We start from the raw sequence: 23,396 nt of genomic DNA, 5'->3' as shown, positions 1-23,396 counted from the left end.
TAGATGAGATGCTTAAATCAACCAATGCTAGAGGTTTACTCACTTAGCCTAAGAGATTAGATGAGTAAGTGGTTTACTGACAATAATGAATCAGATCTTAATGCATGCTTGGTCATGTTTCTCCAACGAGAGTTGGGTAGGGGAGTGATCAAGGTTGATTGTTTCTATCACGAGAGTGTTTTAACAAGATTTTAGAGATTCATTGTCTAGGAAATATTTGCTTGAGGCATGTAAGACATCTGTACTGGTTAGGATTACTTAGGATTCGATTACCTCATCCTTAGAAGCTTTCGTATTTTAATTGCTTGCATTTCTATTCATCACTCGATTCCTTACCCGAACAGGTACACGATCACCTGCTTCGAGTAACCCCTCGATTTGTTCATACCTTCTTTGCTTACTCAATCACCCCACCTGATCATGTACTCGAATGCTTGCATCGAGTGCTTAGGCCGTGTGGTTCCTTGTTTATATTCTTTTCTTTTATTATTTTAGGATTGTTAGACAAAACTCAAGTATTGCTTGGCTTGACTTGCATTGTTCTAATTGCATCCATCCTGCTAGCATAAACAACCATTTGGATTGATAACCCTTTATACTACAACTGCATAGGGAATTGATACCCTGGGTGAAAAACCTGTTATCAATTTGGCGTCGTTGCCATTTGGTTGAATTTAATTTTGCTACGTTTAGGATTTCAGCACTTGCTAGATCAAGTTCTCTTATCTACATTGGTTCAGGATCTGACTTGTTTGCTTTCGTTTTTGTTCGTTTTGCATTTCAGGTACAACCCGAGTACCCACCGACCCGTCACTCAATTACCTGGATCGAGTTGACCCTCGTGTACACCCTCGGTCACCTACTTGTGCATGCAAACACGATCCAAATGTAGCCGCAACTTGAGTCCATTCATCGACAACATCGACAAACCAAGGTTACTTCGTCAAAAACAAGTTCCACAACCGCAACCACCCACAATTGAGGAGACAATGAACGATCAAAACGGTCCACCAGCTCCTCAAGCAAGGACCTACATAGGAGCAGGGGATGCTCCATCTACTCACACTCGAAGGAATGGCATTGTGCCACCTGCTGTCCAGAACAACAATTTCGAGATCAAGAGTAGTCTCATCCAGATGATACAAAGCAACAAGTTTCATGGATTGTCAATGGAGGACCCATTGGATCATCTGGATGAATTTGATAGGCTCTGTAGCCTCACCAAGATAAATTGAGTTAGTGAGGATGGATTCAAACTCAGGCTTTTCCCATTCTCTTTGGGCGACAAAGCACACATCTGGGAGAAATCACTCCCCAAGGAGTCCATCACCACTTGGGAAGCGTGCAAGAAGGCGTTTCTGGCCAAATTCTTCTCCAACTCCAGAACCGCAAGGCTGCGAAATGACACTTCCAGCTTTGTTCAGAAGAACAATGAAACGTTCAGTGAAGCTTGGGAACGTTTCAAGGGATACACTACCTTATATGATAATGGAAAGCAATGAGGATGATCAAGTGGAAGCTGAGCTTGTTCCTGAGGATGCTATACTTGTACCAATTGGACCAATGACAAGGGCAATGACCAAACAGCTTGCTGGAGCAGTTCATTTGATATTTGAAGATATTTGGAGCAAAGAGAACTTGTAAATTTCTATTGGGGATGATATCTATCAAGTCCAGCCCACTTTGAACCTAATACAAGCCCAAGAAAGTCCAAAATAATCACTTTATTTTGTGGTCAAAGAAGAGTGACGAAAATAAGAGATACATGCATCAAGAGTCACTTTGGAAACATGCACCAAGAGTTAGGTCTTCATTCAACTTAGTATCTTTAATGTTTTTAGTTTCAAGAATAATCAATACTTGGATTTGTGACCAAGTTTTCTATCCCTATATAAACACATGTAATCTCATTTGAGAAATAATTCAATCAAGAAATCTTTTATCTTTTATTGAGGGTGGTAAAATCCTTTGTTCCTTTGGAACTTGTTCTTTCTCCTTGGTGGGTTACATCAAAGAGTTCTCCTTGGTGGGTTACATCAAAGAGTTTTCGGTATATCAAGTGATTCCGCCGCACTTGACGTTGCCATTCATTAGCTGAGGATTGAAGAGTCATTATAAGAGAGTCTAAGGCACAAGGATTTTCGGGATTCGTCTCACGCCTTGTCATCTGTCTCCGCGAAGCTTCTATCTAAAGTTCCACCGCCTTGCTTTGTTTGGTTTGTTTTAAGAGAGTTTGGGGCATAAGGATTTTTGAGTTCATCTCACGCCTTAAAATCCAGCTTCGCGAGCCATCGGAGTTCTAGGATTATCATTCTACCTACCTTAGAGCGTCGATTCCTTGGGAAGATCACATCAAGTGGTATCAGAGCCCGCTCAAGGAGTTTTGGTATTCTTCTAATCAAAATCTATCCATCTTTTCATCTTCTTTCTTTCATTTTTTATCTTTTCATCTTCTTTCTTTCACCTTCTATCTTTTTCATTTTCTATCTTTTTATTTAATTTTGTCATCCGTTTTGTAAAAAAAAAAAAAAGAAAAAAAAGAGAAAAAAAGAGGAAGAACCCGTTCTATTCATCAAAAAAAACAAAAAAAAGGAAGAACAGGTTCTTTTCTTACAAAAAAAAAAAAAAAAAAAAAAAAAAAAAAAAAAAAAAANAAAAACCTTTTCTAATATATTTCTTTCCATCGATCCATTCCATTCTAATTCTTCTGTTTGGGTAACAAGTTACTGGAACACTTTGGTATCTAATTGAGTTGAGTGGGATTAGTTCTATTGGAACCTTGGAGAAAACCACTATTGTGAGGACATTTTGAGAAATTGAGTGAAACACTTGTAGGAAACACTTGTGAGATTTTTGTTTTACGAACTTGTTTTGCAGGGAAAAATGTCTTCTAATGAAGGTGATAACTCCGGAAACAACAACCCAAGAAGAGAACAAGTGGCAGGTCTTTCGCCTATCCAAATGCAGGCTTTGAAGGGGCATTTTACTCAGTTGTTTTGCACTGAAATGGAGGCTATGCACCAGCAGATTGAAAGAGCTCAACAACAGCTTGAAGGAGAACATGATCGGAGGGGAAGAGATCGACCTAGGCGTAACAGAAATGAAGAGGAAGACTACTACAGCCAAAGAGGCAATTCGTCTAGTGAGGGTCAAAGGCGTCCAAGACGAAACAGAGAGGCTAGAGGGAGAAATGATGATGATTTAAGAGGGATCAAACTGAAAATACCACCATTCTATGGAAAGAATGATCTAGATGCTTACTTGGAGTGGGAAACGAAAATGGAGTTCGTCTTTAGATGTCAAGACTATTCAGACCGCAAGAAGGTTCAAGTAGCTGCTACCGAGTTTTGTGATTATGCGATCAATTGGTGGGCTCAACTGGTTACTAGTAGGATGCGCCGACGAGTCCAGCCTGTTGACACATGGGATGAGTTAAAAGCTTTTATGAGAAAGAGGTTTGTGCCCAGCCACTACAACAAAGAGTTGCATCAGAAATTGAGACGTCTAAGTCAAGGCAGCAAGAGTGTAGAGGATTACTTCCATGAGATGGAGTCTCTTATGATTAAAGCTGATATTGAAGAAGAAGTAGATGCAACTATGGCAAGGTTTCTAGGAGGATTGGCCAGAAATATTCAAGATCAAATGGAGTTGCAGACCTATTAGGACTTGGAAGAGATGTTGCACAAGGCGATTCTGATTGAGGAACAACTTAAGAGAAAGAGCAATACTCGACAAGTCGCTGGTTCTAGTTCAAATCCGAGTTACTACAAGCATGATAACTCAAAAGGAAAAGCGGAGGCTACTCACACAAGGAACCGAGATATCCAATGCTTCAGATGTCATGGGATAGGACACTATGCTAGCCGATGTCCGAACCAGCGAACCATGATATTGATGGAGAATGGAGAGATTGAAACCGAGGAAGAGAAAGAATGTGATTCTACTTCATCTTTGGAAGAACATGAGGATTGTGCTACAGAGGGGAAATTGTTGGTTACGCGAAGAGCTTTGGTGATGCAAGACAAGGTCCAGGAAGTAGAACAACGAGAAAACTTGTTCCACACAAGGTGTTTGGTGAAGGATAAAGAGTTCAGTCTTATCATTGATGGAGGAAGCTGTACTAATGTTGCAAGCACTATTTTGGTGGAGAAGCTGAAGTTGGACACAAAGAAGCATCCCAGACCATATAATCTTGAGTGGTTGAATAACCAGATGAATATGAAGGTTAACCAGCAAGTGTTGATTCCCTTATCCATTGGAAAGTATGAAGATGAAGTGTTGTGTGATATATTGCCCATGGAAGCAAGTCACATTCTGTTGGGAAGGCCATGGCAGTTTGATCGCAAGGTTAATCATGACTGCTACACCAACAAACATTCTTTTGAGCACAAAGGGAAGAAGATCACGCTAGTTCCATTAACACCACAAGAGGTCTACCAAGATCAGCTGCAACCCTGAAAGAACAATGTGAGTGAACCCCTAAACACTAAAAACCATAAAGAAGAGAATGAGAGTTTGAGAAAAACCCAGCAAAAGGCCTTTGAGAGTAACCCCGTGAGACAATCTAACTTCTTTGTGAGAGAAAGTGAGATAAAGAGAGCTTTATTTTTGGATCAACCTATCATTGTGCTTATGTACAAGGAAACTCTCATGAGTTTGACTAATCTTGAGCCGGAACTTCCGAGCAATATTGTTTCCTTTTTGCAGGACTATGAAGATGTTTTCCCAGAAGAAAATCCAGATGGTTTGCCACCAATTCGGGGAATTGAACATCAAATAGACTTTGTCCCAGGAGCTTCACTTCCTAATAGGCCAGCCTATAGAACCAATCCTGTGTAGACAAAGGAGCTGCAGAAACAAGTCAGTGAGCTCATGCAAAAGGGATACATTAGGGAGAGCATGAGCCCATGTGCTGTGCCGGTGTTACTTGTGCCAAAAAACGATGGTAGTTGGAGAATGTGCGTGGATTGCAAGAGCCATTAACAATATCACTGTAAAGTATCGCCACCCTATCCCTCGCTTAGATGACATGCTAGATGAGTTACATGGGTCTTGTGTGTTTTCTAAAATGGATCTTAAGAGTGGATATCACCAAATTTGTATGAAGGAGGGTGATGAGTGGAAAACTGCATTTAAGACTAAGCATGGAGTATATGAATGGCTTGTGATGCCGTTTGGGTTAACAAATGCACCTAGTACTTTTATGAGGTTAATGAATCATGTATTGAGAGCATTCATAGGAGTTTTTGTGGTTGTTTATTTTGATGACATCCTGATATAGAGTCGAAGCCTAGATGACCATGTAGAGCATTTGAAAACTGTTTTAGATGTTCTAAGGAGGGAGCAACTGTTTGCCAATTTCAAAAAATGCACTTTTTGCACAGATAACCTTGTTTTTTTAGGATTTGTTGTGAGTGCACAGGGTATTAAGGTCGACGAAGAGAAGGTTAAGGAAATTCGAGAATGGCCTAGTCCAAAGACGGTTGGTGAAGTCAGGAGTTTCCATGGTCTTGCAGGCTTCCATCAGAGATTTGTGAAGGATTTCAGCACCATTGCTGCTCCTCTCACTGAGGTTATCAAGAAAGACGCTGGATTTAAATGGGAGACAGCAAAAGAAGAAGCATTTCAACTCTTGAAACAAAAACTCACTTTCGCACCTCTTCTTTCTTTACCAGATTTTAAGAAAACTTTTGAAATTGAATGTGATGCTTCTGATGTAGGAATTGTAGCTGTGCTGATGCAAGAGAAGAAACCGATTGCTTATTTCAGTGAAAAACTTGGAGGAGCAACCCTGAATTATCCAACTTATGACAAGGAGTTGTATGCCTTGGTTAGAGCTCTACAAACTTGGCAACACTATCTTTGGCCGAAGAATTTTCTGATTCACACAGATCATGAGTCTCTAAAGCAGTATGAGAAGCAATCAAAAAAAATAAGACCCCAACTTGTTTTTGAAGTGGGAGATCTAGTATGGATACACCTGAGAAAGGAACGTTTCCCAGCTCAAAGAGAGTCTAAACTAATGCCAAGGGTCGATGGTCCATTCAAATTCTTGAAGAAAATCAATGACAATGCTTACAAGCTTGATTTGCAAGGTAAGTACAAAGTGAGTTCCATTTTTAATGTTTATGATTTGGCTCCATTTATTGCAGATTGTCCGGATTTGAGGACAAATCCTTTTGAAGAGGAAGGGCATGATATGATAATGGAAAGCAATGAGGATGGTCAAGTGGAAGCTGAGCCTATTCCTGAGGATGCTATACTTGTACCAGTTGGACCAATGACAAGGGCAAGGACCAAACAGCTTGCTGGAGCAGTTCATTTGATATTTGAAGATATTTGGAGCAAAGAGAACATGGGAATTTCTATTGGGGATGATATCTATCAAGTCCAGCCCACTTTGAGCCTAATACAAGCCCAAGAAAGCCCAAAATAATCACTTTATTTTGTGGTCAAAGAAGAGTGACGAAAATAAGAGATACATGCATCAAGAGTCACTTTGGAAACATGCACCAAAAGTTGGGTCTTCATTCAACTTAGTATCTTTAATGTTTTTAGTTTCAAGAATAATCAATACTTGGCTTTGTGACCAAGTTTTCTATCCCTATATAAACACATGTAATCTCATTTGAGAAATAATTCAATCAAGAAATCTTTTATCTTTTATTAAGAGTGGTATACTCCTTTGTTCCTTTGGAACTTGTTCTTTCTCCTTGGTGGGTTACATCAAAGAGTTCTCCTTGGTGGGTTACATCAAAGAGTTTTCGGTATATCAAGTGATTTCGTCGCACTTGACGTTGCCATTCATTAGCTGAGGATTGAAGAGTCGTTATAAGAGAGTCCAGGGCACAAGGATTTTTTGGATTCGTCTCACGCCTTGTCATCTGTCTCCGCTAAGCTTCTATCTAAAGTTCCACTGCCTTGCTTTGTTTGGTTTGTTTTAAGAGAGTTTGGGGCATAAGGATTTTCGAGGTCATCTCACGCCTTATCATCCAGCTTCGCGAGCCATCAGAGTTCTAGGATTATCAGTCTACCTACCTTAGAGCGTCGATTCCTTGGGAGGATCACATCACTACCCGATGTCCTCATCATGGCTTCAGCAATGCTTCATTGCTGTGTACACTTTAAAGAGGAGTGGTCCCCAAGATACAAATGTTGCTGGACACCGCAAGCAATGGTAACTTCCTCAACAAGGATGTTGATGAAGGTTAAGACCTAGTGGAGAACTTGGTTCAATCTAATGGGCATTGTAATGAGGAATACGATTGTACGGTGCGGTCTACAGGAGAGGAAGATGCCAAGTACAAGAGGGACATGAAAGCCCTCAATGACAAGCTCGATAAGCTCCTTAACCAGCAGCAGCATGTTCATGCAATATCAGAGGAAGAGCAGTTTTTACAACAAGATGGGGAGACTGTTCAAATAGAGGATGTGAACTACATCAACAACCAAGGAGGTTACAACGAAGGATACAACAACTACAAGCCAAATCCGAATCTGTCTTACCGTAACCCGAATGTTGCCAATCCTCAAGACCAAACCTACCCATCAACAGTTCAAGGGAACCAGGTCCAACAGAAGCCTTTTGTTCAATACAACCAAGGCTATGCCCCTAAGCAGCAGTATTCTGGAAATTACCACCAACCCATTGCACCACCTGGATTCCAACAATAGCAAGGCCCACAGCACCAATCCCAAGACGCTGACCTACGCGGCCTAATTTAGCATATGATTCAAAACCAGGCTACTGCTGCTATGGACACTGCAAAACGTTTTGCGGAAATGAGCAACAAGATCGAATCTGGATACAATGACTTGACCGCCAAGTATGATTTGCTCAATAATAAGCTGAGGTACCAAGAGGGCCACCACAACAACCAACCAGCTCCAAAGATCAACCAGCTTCCAGGAAAAGCAGTTCAGAACCCTAAGGATTATGCCACTGCCCAAGCCATCTTCCTTGATGATAACTATGAGGATTACCTCACTGAGGACAGTGAAGATCAAGATGGGGAGGATATGGATCACTATGGGATAAATGAGGCCAAGCACTACATATCCGAGTATGAACCCGAGCGTTTACCCGTGGAGCCTGATCGAGTTGATGATCGAGCACTGGTTCGAGAATCGCAAATTGAAGAACCACCCGAGGCTGCACCCGATGATGGTGATCGGATGATACATCGGGTAGATGTTCAGATGAAAGATCAACCTCAACCACCTGTAGCAGCAGAAGGGGAACTAGAGGAAAGGTTCAATGCTGTACTTGACATACAACTAGAGGCGCTTGCAGAGCGTGTGGCCAAGCGTAAAGCTCCACCACCTAAGCTTTTGCCACCACACAAACTTCAGGAGGAAGCTGCCAAGGAGGCAGCTCGGCTGGAGAGCGAGGTTAAGGAGGCTTTCAAGGAGATTGGGTTTAAGATTCTCAGGAGTGGAGTGTGCTTAGATCCTGAGCTGCGAATCCGGGAAAAATTGGAGGATCCTGGCTCTTTTACTTTGCCATGCGCTATAGGACTTTGGATTTTCAAAAATTGCTTGTACGACCTTGGAGCTTCAGTTAGCATTATGCCACTGACAGTTGCCAACAAGATGGATTTCACCAGTTTTAAATCAAGTAGTCTGTATTTGGTTCTAGCTGATAAAACAGTCAGACATCCTATTGGGATCCTAGAAAACTTGCCACTCAGGATCGGGAGAATGGAAGTCCCCACTGACTTCATGATCCTTGATATGGACAAGGAACCAGACGATCCACTGATTCTAGGAAGACCATTCTTCGCAACAGTAGGTGTTGTGATTGAGGTAAAGCAAGGCAAGATCAGAATAGAGCATGGTGAGCACTTCAAGATGAAGTTTGATATGAATAAGGGGATTAAGAGGCCAAGCATAGATGGTCAAGTTTTTTTCCACTTAGACAAAGCAGATAAAGGTCAAACATCTTGAGGAAGTCAACACTACATTTGCTTTGGAACCTGGACAAAACCTGGAGAATCAGTTGAACCAGCCTGCTATAGTGGAGAGGATTCCATAACCTCTTTCCCCTAGATCCCATGCTTAAAAAGCATGAAGAGTCAAACTTAGTGACTTAAAACAAGCTCACTTGAGAGAAAGTCCCAAAGGTATCTTTTATTTTGTTTTAATTTTGATTTATTTGTTTTATATTATTTTCTATTTTTACATGTTTATTTATATATATATAAAAAAAAGTGAAAAAAGGAAATTGAGGAACGCGAGGGCCAACCCGACACCGTACTCGACGCGCCTGATCATGTCTCTGCTCGGGTGGCGAGTGGAGTCTGAATTCCACAAGCCAAGCCCACTCTCGGCGAAGCCCACCAACCAACCCTACTCTATTTAAGGGTTTCGAACCCTTCCTCCTCAGCAGCACTGATAAGTTTCTCTACCCTAGAGCTTTTTGTTTTCCGTACTTTCTATTCTCTCTCAAACTCGAGTGACCTTCGATTTTCTTTGGGAACTAACCCTATTAATCTTGAGGCTTAGTTGTTTTTCTTCTCAAGGATTCGACAATGGAGCCACACACGAAAACCTACCAAAGGAAGGGGAGAAGATCAACCTCCACCGCTGCTACAACCAGAGGTGATGCCGTCGAACCTCGATAATCCCAAGGAAGAGGAAACGTTCCGCATTCCCAACCGCTGGCTGGACGTTTTGCTTCCCCACCCGATGCTCGACCCGATCATCCACACGATCCGGTGCTCGAGCAACCGATCGTGTAGACCATCGAGTTCGCTCACGTAGTCCGATGGCAAGTGCTGTTCGTCGATCTCCTCGACGTAGGGACCTATCTACGTCCGAGAGAACCATTACCGACCCCATGGAGGTCGATTCTGATGCTGGTAGAGAAGAGCCCGANAAAGAGGAAATGTTCTGCATTCCCAACCGTTGGCTGGACGTTTTGCTTCCCCAACCCGATGCTCGACCCGATCATCCACCCGATCTGATGCTCGAGCAACCGATCGTGTAGACCATCGAGTTCGCTCACCTAGTCCGATAGCGAGTGCTATTCGCCAATCTCCTCGACGTAGGGACCTATCTACGTCCGAGAGAACCATTACCGACCCCATGGAGGTCGATTCTGACGCTGGTGGAGAAGAGTCAGAGGAGATCCTAACGTCGCGGCTAAGGAGCAGAGCTGCGGTTGCAAGAGGAAAGAGACCAGCTTCCGAGAAGGCTGAGAAGGTAGCTGAGAGAGCAGCTGAGGAAGAGGATCGTGACATAGAGGAGGAGCAGAGAGAGAGAACACGCCAAGCATCGCGGAGGCTTAAGCAGAAGGAAGTGGAGACTCCGGCAAAACTCTTTAAGGTTTTCCGGAAGATGAGCTTCGTTGGTACCCGCTACCCTCACCGTGAGACAATGAAGCAGTTGGGCATCGCTAGAGATTCCGAGTTCCTGTTCGACATGTGCCACCTGGGCCAGATGATGTGAGCCAACCTCGAGGCGTATTAGGAGGAGACGGTTCACTTCCTCTCCACACTGCGGTTACATTATTTCAAAGACCACCCGACCCTACTACCCGATGGAGGGATCGGGTTCATCACCTTCTCTGTGAGGAACAAGGAGTACTGGCTCACTTTCAAGGAGATGGAGAAGCTGTATGGTTTCAAGGCTGGTAATGGAGAAGGAATGGAGGTTAGCAAGGAGGAAATGAGGTCCCTATGGCTGATAATAGGAGACAAGCTCCCCTACAAGTCCACAAGCACCAAATCCGCTCAAATTAGGAGCCCTGTCTTGAGGTATTTTCACAAGTCCCTCCCATGCACTCTTTTTGCTAGAAAGGAGACTGAGAATGTGAATGATCATGAGCTTTAGCTGCTGGACATTGTATTTTTTGGAGTTTTGGACAATGTTAGGGATGGTACACCGCTAGTTGGGGATGTTACAGATACTAGCATGGTGTTTCTGCTTCTCGATCAATTCCTCTACCTCAAGTCATGGGCAATGAAGAGAAGAGAAGGAGGCGAAGAGATCTCCATTGGAGGACTGATCACACCAATTTTAGTGGCTTGAGATGTGCCTTTGAAGGGAGTGGTACACGATCCGAGATGGCTGGACGTCAACTACCTCGTGCTGGCGAGATTTTTGGCCTATGAGAGGTCTAACGACATGATGCTCTTCAAGTTCGTCCATCCAACCGCCGGAGCCGCACAAATGATCCTACCTAATGTAATGTGCACCAAGGTCCGGCTGGGAGATAACATCGACTTTGCACCACCATTGGAGGAGCTGTACAATCTGTAGGAGGAATCTGAAGCTGAGAAGAGAGAGGAAACCGGGCAAAGACAGGGAGATAGCTCGGAAGATTTTGATTTTGAGGAGTATGTTTGCTCTCAAAAGCAACCGGTTGGAGTGAGGGAAGCCCACAAGAGGATCGGATGGCAGAAGAGGATGAACAAGTTTTTGGTGAGAAAGGTGAAGGATCTCACCGGTTCGGTGAAGACTATGGGAGGTCAGATCAAGGAGCTGCAAGACAAGGCAAGTTGTGCCTTAGCTCCTACCTCAGCACATGCACCAACTTGGATGGGGAGAAGCGGACCGCTAGGAGGAACTCGAGGACTGCCACCTCCAGAACCTCACAGAGCATCATCCTACGAGCCCCAAGCTGAGGAGAACATCACACGACCTGAAGCATCGCGAAGAAGCCATTCAGACACCTATCCGATGCCTAACCCGATGGGGTAACGATGCCATATCCGATGCACCCATCTAGCACACAATCGAGTGATTACTCAGGACTCTTCCCTCCGCCTTACCAGATGCCATATACAATGTCGTATATGATGCACCCTGCGAGTGGCTATACGGGTGATTACTTTGGACCTCTCTCGCCATACCCGTCATACTACCTGATGCCCTACCCGATGAGCTACGAGATACCCCCTCGATCAACCCCTCGGATGCTGGTCCGAGTAAGTCGTCCGTGCATATCACCAAGCTCTCTGACGAGCAAACACCGGCACCTGCTGAAGCCGGAGACGACCCTGGCTACACGTTGGCGAGTATGGAGGCTGCTGCAACCTCCTTCTTCACCAACCCATGAGGTACCACTTTCATCCAATCTTTGTAAATAACATTGCATTTAGTTTATTTCATTTTGTGTGATTCTTGGATTCTTTTTCCAACTTTTATTTACACAGAGACTATGTAATTTAAGTTTGGGGGAGGGTCCAGAATATTTTTAACTTTGTGTTTTATTTTCTTAATTTTCTTATTTCAAATCTTTGCATGCTAGTTTTATTCATTTGAGTCCGCATCTATGTGCATTGAAAAACCCAAAAAAAAAAATTGAAAATTTTAAGGAAAAAAAAAAGAGAGTGTTCATGTAGTTGCATTTACATATTAGGATTGAGTCTAATTTGTTTCATATAAGATTGTTGCATACGCATCTTAGGGGACAATGATTAAAACTACCTTGTTTAAAATCATACATTAGGATTGAAGCTATAGCCCTTAGTCACAGTTCATTGTTGCTAGATCAATCTTTGGAAAAAAATGAAAAATCTTTGCTTAGAACCTTGTGTCTTTTGAATGCTTCCTCCACTTGCTTGAACATTGGAACATCTCTATATTATTGGACTTAATTTGAACTTAAATTGTCTTGCTTATGGAATTCGAATACTTGCTCATGGTAACTTTAAATTCGGGTTAACACTCTATTTCACCAATCTTTTTTGTTTAACCCGATTTGTTTGTCCTACCCATGAACCCAAAACTTTCTTTCAAACCTTGTTGTGAATTGTTGAGTGTGGCCTTTTTCATTGTGCTATAGGTTGTGAAACCTTGAGAGTATTGAGAACGACAAAGAACTGCCTTTTGATTTAGCTAAGTTAGAATTTGAACTAGCTAATAGATTCGGTTTTGAAAGATAGGTGGTTAGTATGTTTATTTGGGGTTGGGTTTAGGAATAATAAAAAAAAAAGAAGTCCCTAAGGTTAGAATCAATTAGCTATAAATCTCTAAGTAAAAAAGAGAGAGAGAAGAGAGCTAGAAGATTAAAGTTTAAACCTTAGGGAGTAAAAAAAAAAAGAGAGTTAAAATCAAGGATGTGGGTAGTGTAATTCTAGGGGGTTTGATATATAAAAAAAAAGAAAGTGAATGAGAAAAGGGTAGATTATCAAGAGTTAAGCTTTGTATGCCCAAATTGTTCTCAATCTTAGATAGTTTTCACAACTGTCTAGCATTCCTTCTTTTGAGAGAAAACCACCCAAAGAATTTGCTTGAAACCACCTTACTAAAAAGCCTTGCCCTTGAAACCGATTGAGCTTGATTCACCTTCCATTTGCAAGAATTCGCCAAACACTTAATTGAATGTGAAAGAGATGTACTCTACTTTTAGTTGGAGGTTGAACTAGATCGATGCATGGTAATAAGCATAGAAAAATATTTGTAAGTATGTTGATTGATTTTAGCACCATTAAACTATCTTTAAGGACTATAGCTTGAATCCTTCGCTTAGTATATAAAGGTTATGAGTCCCCATTTTCAAACCGCACTCTCCTACTTCCTTGCTAGAGGACTAGCAAGACTTAAGTTTGGGGGTCTGATAACTCTCTAATTTACATGTTTTTAGCATCCCTTTTTGTCCATATTTTGCATTATTCATACCCTTAACTTAGCATTTTTAGGTCATTAACTGTAGAAATTCACTTTTAGGCCATTTAGGGTGTTTCATTTTTGCATTTGCATATTGTGGATGAAAACAGGTGCTTAAGAGCCTCAAATGGGGAAAAACAAGGACAAATCCGAAGATGTACCCTAAGGAGCCATCGAGCTGGAAAAACGAGTCTGAACCCCAACACGATCAAGGAGGATCCAAGAGCATGAAGACCAACCCGAAGATCTACCCGAGGACTTACTCGACCTTATCCTCGTGTACCCCATCGAGTAGACCCTCGGGCAGGTCTGGGAAGCTAGGTCAAAGGGGTTTCCATATATAAACCCCTCCTCTCCTTCCTCGCAAACGAGCACGCCGCAGACCCTCCAACCAGAGAGCGAGAGCATCTGTGAGAGAACTGAGCGACTCAAACACTTTTCCCTTTTGTTTTAGATTTTATTTCATAACTAGTTATCATTTCTTTAGATTTCTATCTTGTATTCTAATCCCTCTACTTTATCGTTTAATATAATGCAATTTTCATTTATATTTGCTTTGATGTTTCCTACTATGATTTCCGAGTAGTGTAGTAAAGTTTATAGGGATGGGATAGATGATTTTGTATTCTTGATTGGTTAGGATGTCTTAGTTGATTGTATATGTTTAATAGATTTCCTTCTAGATTGGTGTTCTTAATGTTGTCAACAAACCGAGAGGATGAGATTAGATCTAAGGTGTTTTACCACCGAGAGGTGTAGATGAGATGCTTGAATCAACCAATGCTAGAGATTTACTCACGTAGCCTAAGTGATTAGATGAGTAAGGGGTTTACTGACAATAATGAATCGGATCTTAATGCCTGCTTGGTCATGTTTCTCCAACGAGAGTTGGGTAGGGGAGTGATCAAGGTTGATTATTTCTATCACGAGAGTGTTTTAACAAGATTTTAGAGATTCATTTTCTAGGAAATATTTGCTTGAGGCATGTAAGACATCTATACTGGTTAGGAATACTTAGGATTTGATTACCCCATCCTTAGAAGCTTTCGTATTTTAATTGCTTGCATTTCTATTCATCACTCGATCCCTTACCCGAACAGGTACACGATCACCTGCTTCGAGTAACCCCTCGAGTTGTTCATACCTTCTTTGCTTACTCAATCACCCCACCCGATCCTGTACTCTAATGCTTGCATCGAGTGCTTAGGTCGTGTGGTTCCTTGTTTATATTCATTTCTTTTATTATTTTAGGATTGTTAGACAAAACCCCATTATTGCTTGGCTTGACTTGCATTGTTCTGATTGCATCCTTCCTGCTAGCATAAACAACCATTTGGATTGATAACCCTTTGTACTACAAGTGCGTAGGGAATTGATACCCTGGGCGAAAAACCTGTTATCAGTAAGGACTTTGATTGATCTTAGCACCATTGAATTACATTTAAGGACTGTGATTTGAATCCTTTGTTGATGCTTTTTGGTTCTGAATCCCTTTTTCAAACCTCTCTCTCTCACTTTTTGTTTGGTTCTTGCTTGAGGACCAGCAAGAGATAAGTTTGGGGGAGTTGATATCTTGTGTTTTTGTTGGGGTTTAAGCCTTGTTTTTGCATAGTTTTGTTGCATAATCTTGTCATTCTAGGTTGTTTTAGGAGCATTTGCATCTAGTGTGTTATCTCTCAGGTTCTTGGAGTAATCTCAACACATTTGGAGCATTTGGACTTGTTTTGATGCAAAGAGGCAAAGAGGAGTGGAATTGGAGAAGTGACAAGGGATCAGGAAGCATACACGACCATCATCGGTCAGGACCAACGGCCAAGCACTGGCCGATGGAAGATAGACGTGCAATGATCGTTTGGAGCAGCGGCCAAGAGCAGCGGCCAAACGGTGGCCGCGTGAAGAGGAGATGCATTTGATCGTTTGGACCAGCGGCCAAGCCATGGCCGCTGGAGCCAACACCACACTTGTTTTATTTTTGAACCGGGTTTGACCCAGTTTGTTTTGGGTTGACCCGGGTTCTCTTCTACTTTCCTATAAATACTCTAACCCTATTAAGNGTAGGGAATTGATACCCTGGGCGAAAAACCTGTTATCAGTAAGGACTTTGATTGATCTTAGCACCATTGAATTACATTTAAGGACTGTGATTTGAATCCTTTGTTGATGCTTTTTGGTTCTGAATCCCTTTTTCAAACCTCTCTCTCTCACTTTTTGTTTGGTTCTTGCTTGAGGACCAGCAAGAGATAAGTTTGGGGGAGTTGATATCTTGTGTTTTTGTTGGGGTTTAAGCCTTGTTTTTGCATAGTTTTGTTGCATAATCTTGTCATTCTAGGTTGTTTTAGGAGCATTTGCATCTAGTGTGTTATCTCTCAGGTTCTTGGAGTAATCTCAACACATTTGGAGCATTTGGACTTGTTTTGATGCAAAGAGGCAAAGAGGAGTGGAATTGGAGAAGTGACAAGGGATCAGGAAGCATACACGACCATCATCGGTCAGGACCAACGGCCAAGCACTGGCCGATGGAAGATAGACGTGCAATGATCGTTTGGAGCAGCGGCCAAGAGCAGCGGCCAAACGGTGGCCGCGTGAAGAGGAGATGCATTTGATCGTTTGGACCAGCGGCCAAGCCATGGCCGCTGGAGCCAACACCACACTTGTTTTATTTTTGAACCGGGTTTGACCCAGTTTGTTTTGGGTTGACCCGGGTTCTCTTCTACTTTCCTATAAATACTCTAACCCTATTAAGGGGAGATTTATCTCTTATCTTATCTTTTGTTTAGCAGCCACTTAGAGTTCTTAAGCTTGTTTACTCTTTGTTTGCTGAATGATTGAGTACTTTTTAGTTTTTAATAGCAATTTCTTATTCAAATCTCCTATTCTACAATCTCCAATTATGATTTCACAAAGATCAAACCTCTACCTTTGTGTGATCATAACCATGAGTGAGTAGATCTTTTAGAACTTTGGGCTAGGTAGATTAGGGAGATAGATGATTGATCTTTAATGTCTAGGGCTTTATTTATGTATTTCATATCTTGATTAGTGTTATTAATGCTAGATAGCCTTGATCAAGCTTGAATCTAGACATTAGGATTTCCATGCCCATAAGGTGTTTGATGAAATTCCTGAACCAAATTAATCAAGAGCTTTGCATTTCTAGCCAATGGAAATTGATGATTAGGGTGCTTAGTGGTATTTAAACTTGTTTATAATGCATGATTGCCTTGTGATTGCCTTGTGATTGCCTTCGAAAATTGTTGATTATCACTTGATTAGCATAGGAATCTCTATCATGGAAATGGATTGATTTGCATAAGTGTTCTTAGCCATAGGATTGTTCTTGGTTGTTGCTTAGACATCTAGGATTGGTTAGCTATCTCCCAAGTCAATAACCTTTCCCAAGGTTCACTTGTTTAATCTTGATTTTTAAAGCTTGTTGCTAGTTGTGTTCTGTTTCTTTGATTTTGCTTGTTTTGAATTGTCTTGTTTTATTTCTTGAATCAGTTTGTCAGTTAAGATTGTGACAAAAGAACTTTGTCCTGTTTAAGAATAGATTAAGCATCTTTGTGTATTTTTAGTGAGTTGATTAATGCAAATTGTGGATTGATAATTTAATTGAAGTAAAAGTACATCATCAACCCAAACAGACACATAATTTTGTTCTAATTTTAAAAATCTAAACCTAGCCAATATTTAACTTTCCTTAATTAAAAGTATACATAATTTGTTTCATTAATTTGTTTTGCTTTTTAATATTATTTTGATTTAGTTTTAAATGAAATATTTGATAGAAGATTCTGATTGATTGAGAGAAGAAGAGGTGAATAAAAAACAATATTTTGAAACTCGGACTGGCTGGTCGAACCGGTTTAACCGTGAACCGGAAGGTATCCCAGTCCAGATTACACTTCAAACTCGGACAATAAAAAAATTGGATAAAACAAGGAAAACTCGGTTAACCGGTGGTTGACCCAGCAGTTGACCTGGCGGTTGGCACAGCGGTTTGAGTTAAAACCAATGACTAATTGGCAAATAATTTTTAATCTTTGACTAATCCATTTCTCGGTTTGACTTATATAGTGAAGCAACCACGTACTTCTTCCACTGTTCAGTCAATGTGGGACAAAATGAAAACTGTGTAATTTTTTTTCTATTTCTTCCCTCACCATTGTTTTAATTTGTTCATTTAACCTTTTTTATTATTAGAAATTTCTTATTTGTTGTGAACTAGACAATCGAAAGTTGAAATTCTCTTATTCTTATTATTAGAATCGAATAGAGGTTATAATATATATAGCAATGTCAAATGCTAAGACTGATTAGGCAATAGTAAATAGGTCATGGGCCTTACACATCAAGACACATAACGGGCCGGTTATGGAAGTCCACTCCAAGTGTTTTACAACACTCCCCCTTGGAAGACATAACCGTGCCGATGCTAAGGGATCAGTGCAATAAGCTTGGGGGTGCTGCCTCATTAAAATAGTACAGCACGCATTGCTCCCCCTGTTCTAAGCATCCCTGAAGTCCTTAAGCCTCCGCATTCCAATCTGGTGCATGAGCTTCTGGAATGTAGTAGTTGGCAATGCTTTGGTGAAGAGATCGGCTGAGTTGTCGCATGATTGCACTTGTACCACTTGAACTTCTCCGGCCTTTTGTAGTTCATGTGTGAAGAAGAACTTGGGTAGGATGTGCTTCGTCCGATCTCCCTTGATGCATCCTTCCTTGAGCTGTGCGATGCAGGTCGTATTGTCCTCATAGATTACGGTTGGCTCTTTGTCTTTGACCATACCGCAATTCGCTCTAATATGTTGAGTCATTGACCTCAACCATACACTCTCTCGTCCGGCTTCATGAATTGCTAGGATCTCCGCATGGTTAGACGAAGTGGCCACAATACTTTGTTTCATAAAATGCCACGAGATTGCTGTACCATCGTGTGTAAATACATAGCCGGTTTGAGACCTAGAGTTGTGTGGATCCGATAAGTAACCTGCATCAGCAAAACCAACTAAACCTTCTTTGTTATAGTTAGTATAAAATAAACCAAAGTCTGTCGTCCCTTATAGTTAACACCATTCCAGTGCCTTTTAGTCGGACAAGAACTAAATCTCGCTAGGAGGTTCACGACAAAACATATGTCCGGTCTAGTGTGGCTAGCCAAGAACATTAACGCACCTATAACACTGAGGTATGGCACTTCAGGACCGAGAACTTATTCATCGGCTTTCTTTGGACCAAATGGATCTTTATCCAAATCAAGACTCCTCACAACCATTGGGCTGGTCAATGGGTGAGCTTGGTCCATATTAAACCTCTTGAGTACTTTTTCTGTATATGCCATTTGGCGCACAAGGATTCCATCATTTATGTACTCAAACTGCAATCCCAAACAGAAGTTAGTCTTACCTATGTTTTTCATTTCAAATTCTTTCCTGAGATATTCTACTGTTTGGGCAATTTCACCAGAGGTCCCAAGGATGTTTAAATCATCCACATACACTGCTATTATTACAAACCCTTTGTTTGCAAACTTCTTTATAAATATACATGGACTGATTGGGTCATTCTTATAGCCTTCTTTAGCTAAATACTCACTTAATCGATTATACCACATTCGACCACTTTGTTTCAGTCCATAAAGGGATTTGTTCAGCCTAATGCAGTACTGTTCTCGAGAACCACTCTTATCTTTGAGCTCAAAACCCTCTGGTAATCTCATATAAATTTCATTATCCAGTGGACCATATAAATATGCGGTTACAACATCCATTAACCGCAAATCCAGTTTTTCTCTTATAGCCAGACTTATTAAGTACCTAAATGTTTTTGCATCCATCACAGGGGAGTATGTCTCCTCATAGTCTATTCCTGGTCTCTGAGAGAATCCTTGTGCTACAAGCCGTGCTTTATATCTCACGATTTCATTTTTCTCATTTCTCTTCCTTACAAAGACCCACTTATGTCCAACTGGTTTTATGTTAGGTGTTGTCCTCAAGATCGGACCAAACACACTTCTCTTCCTTGAAGAGTTTAACTCCACGTCAATGGCTTCTTTCCATTTTAGCCAATCTTTACTTTGAGTGCACTCTAATATAGACGTGGGTTCATGATCCTCATTTATCTCAAGTGCTACCTTATATGCAAATACTTCATCAATGTCGACATTCTTACGGTTCCATTTTATTCCAGACATGATATAATTGATTGAGATCTCATTATTATCAATACCTTCAGGTCCTTGAGGTTCAGCGTCCCAAACCTCATTTGGTACCTTAGGATTTGCTGCGGCCATGTCTATAATTTCCTTAACCTCGGTTTGTTTTGCATCTTACTTAGATTTCCGAGGGTTCTTATCTTTGGAACCTAACGGTCTACCTCATTTCAAACGAGCCTTAGATTCTGTAGAAACTTGATTATTGTGTTCCTTCTGAACATCAATACGTACTGGTGCATTACAAGCTGGTATGTACGATTTTGTTACTCTCTTTGGGTCAGCAAAGGAATCTGGCAATTGAATAGCTAGCTTTTGCAAATGTATAATCTTTTGGACCTCTGCATCACATGCTAGAGTCTGAGGATCTTGCCAATTTAAGGATGTTGATTCCATGATATCTCTTTGACCAGCTTGTTATTCTCTCCACCCAACAACGAAAATTCGGATTCAGCAAACTGACAATCCGCGTATCTGGCCTTAAATAAATCACCTGTAGTTGGCTCAAGATACTTAATAATGGTGGGAGAATCATATCCAATATATATTCCCATCCTCTTTTGAGGTCCCATATTTATTTTAGGTGATAAACGGCACACCCGAATATTTTAGATGGGATATGTCTGGCTCATGACCCGTTAATAATTGGGATGGCGAATATTTATTCTCACTAGATGGCCTGATGCGTATAAACTCTGTTCCATGTATTACTGCGTGTTCCCAAGCCGACACAGGAAGCTTCGACCTTCAGAGTAATGGTCGAGCAATCAATTGGATCCGTTTAATGAAGGATTCAGCTAATCCATTTTGTGTATGGACATGTTCCACAGGGTGTTCCACACTTCCCCCCATGGACATACAACATTCATTAAACGCTTGGGATGTAAATTCACCAGCATTATCTAGACGTATAGTCTTAAGTGGAAAATCTCTTTAATTACTTTTCCTGGTGATGGCCTTATAATGAGTTTCCCTTGTGTACATGCTACATATGTGAGATTTTAGGAATAACTCTTCTCTCTTTAAGAGTGTGCCCATTTGAATTTAATATCAGCATACGCATCATGTTAGAACCCGGATGGCCAAGCCGGTCATGCCATAAAGTGAATTGTTCATTGAACATCTTGTTCATTGCCAAATTAGCCTCTATCATATTAATCTTAGCATGGTAAACTCTTAGGATTTTCTTATATCCTTGGGTGATTTCAATAATGTATAGGAACTCTTGGTTTCCTTCACCCTTAGTTTCAACATGTAAACCATTCAAACGAATGTCTTTTAAACTCAATATGCTCCTTTTGAGCTGGGTGAATATAAGGCATCACTTAGTTCAAGATGTGTGCCTGGCCGTAGCCTTCAATAAAACTTGTTATACCCGCTATTCTGCTAATATTGGCATTTTTCAAAATGAGATTATGCAAAATAACTCTTATCATTCAAAATTGTGTGGCTTGATCCACTATCCACCACAAAATTATATTCTTGTCCTCATCCATTTCTCAATATGGACAAGAATTATGTTTTAGCCATAAAAGCATAACAAATGCATATTTAAAGGTAATAATATAATTGAATTTAAACCAAAATCATAATTCAATAAAATTCAAAGCATAAAACATAGAAATTAAATCAAGACAATTTTAAATTTAATTATCCTCTCCTAGACAATCTGAAGTCTTATAATCCAATTGGTCATCATTCTCATGGTTGAAATCTTCTTCACCATCGAGATGAACCAGGTTAGTTTCTGGATTCCTTTTCAAACTCTCTTAATAGAGATCAACAAGGTGCTTAGGAGTTATGGATGTCTTTACCCAGTGGTTCTCCATACCACATCTATGGCAAGTGGACTTGGTCTTATATTACGGTTTAAATTGCCCGCGGCCTCTACCCCGACCCTGGCCGAAGCCGAATCGGTTTCCACGACCTTGACCACCAAAATTGTGTCCTTGATAGGTCCCACGACCAGGACCACCATGTCCACTTCTCCCATGGCCACGGCCACACTTGTCCCTATGGACATAGTTAGGCTCTTTAGTCTCTTTTGGCTCTTTAGGGTTCTTTAGGGTTTTTCTTTGCCATGTCAAATCGACTTTGTGGGCTTCCGGTAATGGGGCAGAACCTGGAGGTCTCATTGCACTGTTTATTAGCAACAACTCATTGTTTTGCTCAGCAAGCAGTAAAGAAGAGATGAGACTTGCATAAGTTTTGAAACCCCTTTCACGATACTGTTGCTGAAGCAGTATGTTATTGGTGTGAAAGGTTGAGTCTAGGCCATGTGGTATTTAAGACCGAACCATGGATTTATTTTCGTTTGGGACATGCGGTATTTAAGACCGAAACATGCCGATTATTTTCGTGGATAATGTCTTGTTTTATCACATAATTTCGTGGCCTATTTATGCATGTAAACAGTCCTAGACAAGTTCTAGAATGAACAGGAAATATGCACAATTTCAGGTTTTAGCAATTTTCCTTTTCTTAGATAAAATTTCCTTTTTCTTAAAACAGGATAAACACAAAGTCTAGGAAAATAGAATTTCTCTAATATTCCGATTTTAATTAGGATTTTAGGGTTTTGATTTTAAACAAACAATCAAGAACAATCAGAATTTAAACTTAGAACAAACAGATTAATATTTTCGATTTTAGGGTTTAAGTTCTAAGGTTNAAACTCTCTTAATAGAGATCAACAAGGTGCTTAGGAGTTATGGATGTCTTTACCCAGTGGTTCTCCATACCACATCTATGGCAAGTGGACTTGGTCTTATATTACGGTTTAAATTGCCCGCGGCCTCTACCCCGACCCTGGCCGAAGCCGAATCGGTTTCCACGACCTTGACCACCAAAATTGTGTCCTTGATAGGTCCCACGACCAGGACCACCATGTCCACTTCTCCCATGGCCACGGCCACACTTGTCCCTATGGACATAGTTAGGCTCTTTAGTCTCTTTTGGCTCTTTAGGGTTCTTTAGGGTTTTTCTTTGCCATGTCAAATCGACTTTGTGGGCTTCCGGTAATGGGGCAGAACCTGGAGGTCTCATTGCACTGTTTATTAGCAACAACTCATTGTTTTGCTCAGCAAGCAGTAAAGAAGAGATGAGACTTGCATAAGTTTTGAAACCCCTTTCACGATACTGTTGCTGAAGCAGTATGTTATTGGTGTGAAAGGTTGAGTCTAGGCCATGTGGTATTTAAGACCGAACCATGGATTTATTTTCGTTTGGGACATGCGGTATTTAAGACCGAAACATGCCGATTATTTTCGTGGATAATGTCTTGTTTTATCACATAATTTCGTGGCCTATTTATGCATGTAAACAGTCCTAGACAAGTTCTAGAATGAACAGGAAATATGCACAATTTCAGGTTTTAGCAATTTTCCTTTTCTTAGATAAAATTTCCTTTTTCTTAAAACAGGATAAACACAAAGTCTAGGAAAATAGAATTTCTCTAATATTCCGATTTTAATTAGGATTTTAGGGTTTTGATTTTAAACAAACAATCAAGAACAATCAGAATTTAAACTTAGAACAAACAGATTAATATTTTCGATTTTAGGGTTTAAGT

At 40.9% G+C, this 23,396-nt stretch overlaps 1 protein-coding gene across 1 annotated transcript; it reads right to left on the bottom strand.

Annotated features, from left to right (window-relative positions):
* LOC104728171 (RNA-binding protein FUS-like) lies at window positions 21,688-22,870 on the bottom strand. Its single transcript, XM_010447197.1, has 2 exons — window positions 22,627-22,870; window positions 21,688-21,947 (listed from the first exon to the last, which is right to left on the bottom strand). The coding sequence occupies exons 1-2, from the start codon at window positions 22,868-22,870 to the stop codon at window positions 21,688-21,690; spliced, it is 504 nt and encodes a 167-aa protein (XP_010445499.1).

This window comes from Camelina sativa, chromosome 11 (genome assembly GCF_000633955.1).
Source record: "Camelina sativa cultivar DH55 chromosome 11, Cs, whole genome shotgun sequence".
NCBI lineage: Eukaryota > Viridiplantae > Streptophyta > Magnoliopsida > Brassicales > Brassicaceae > Camelina > Camelina sativa.
Note: the sequence above shows the minus strand (reverse complement) of the source record. Positions and strands in the feature narration are given on the sequence as shown.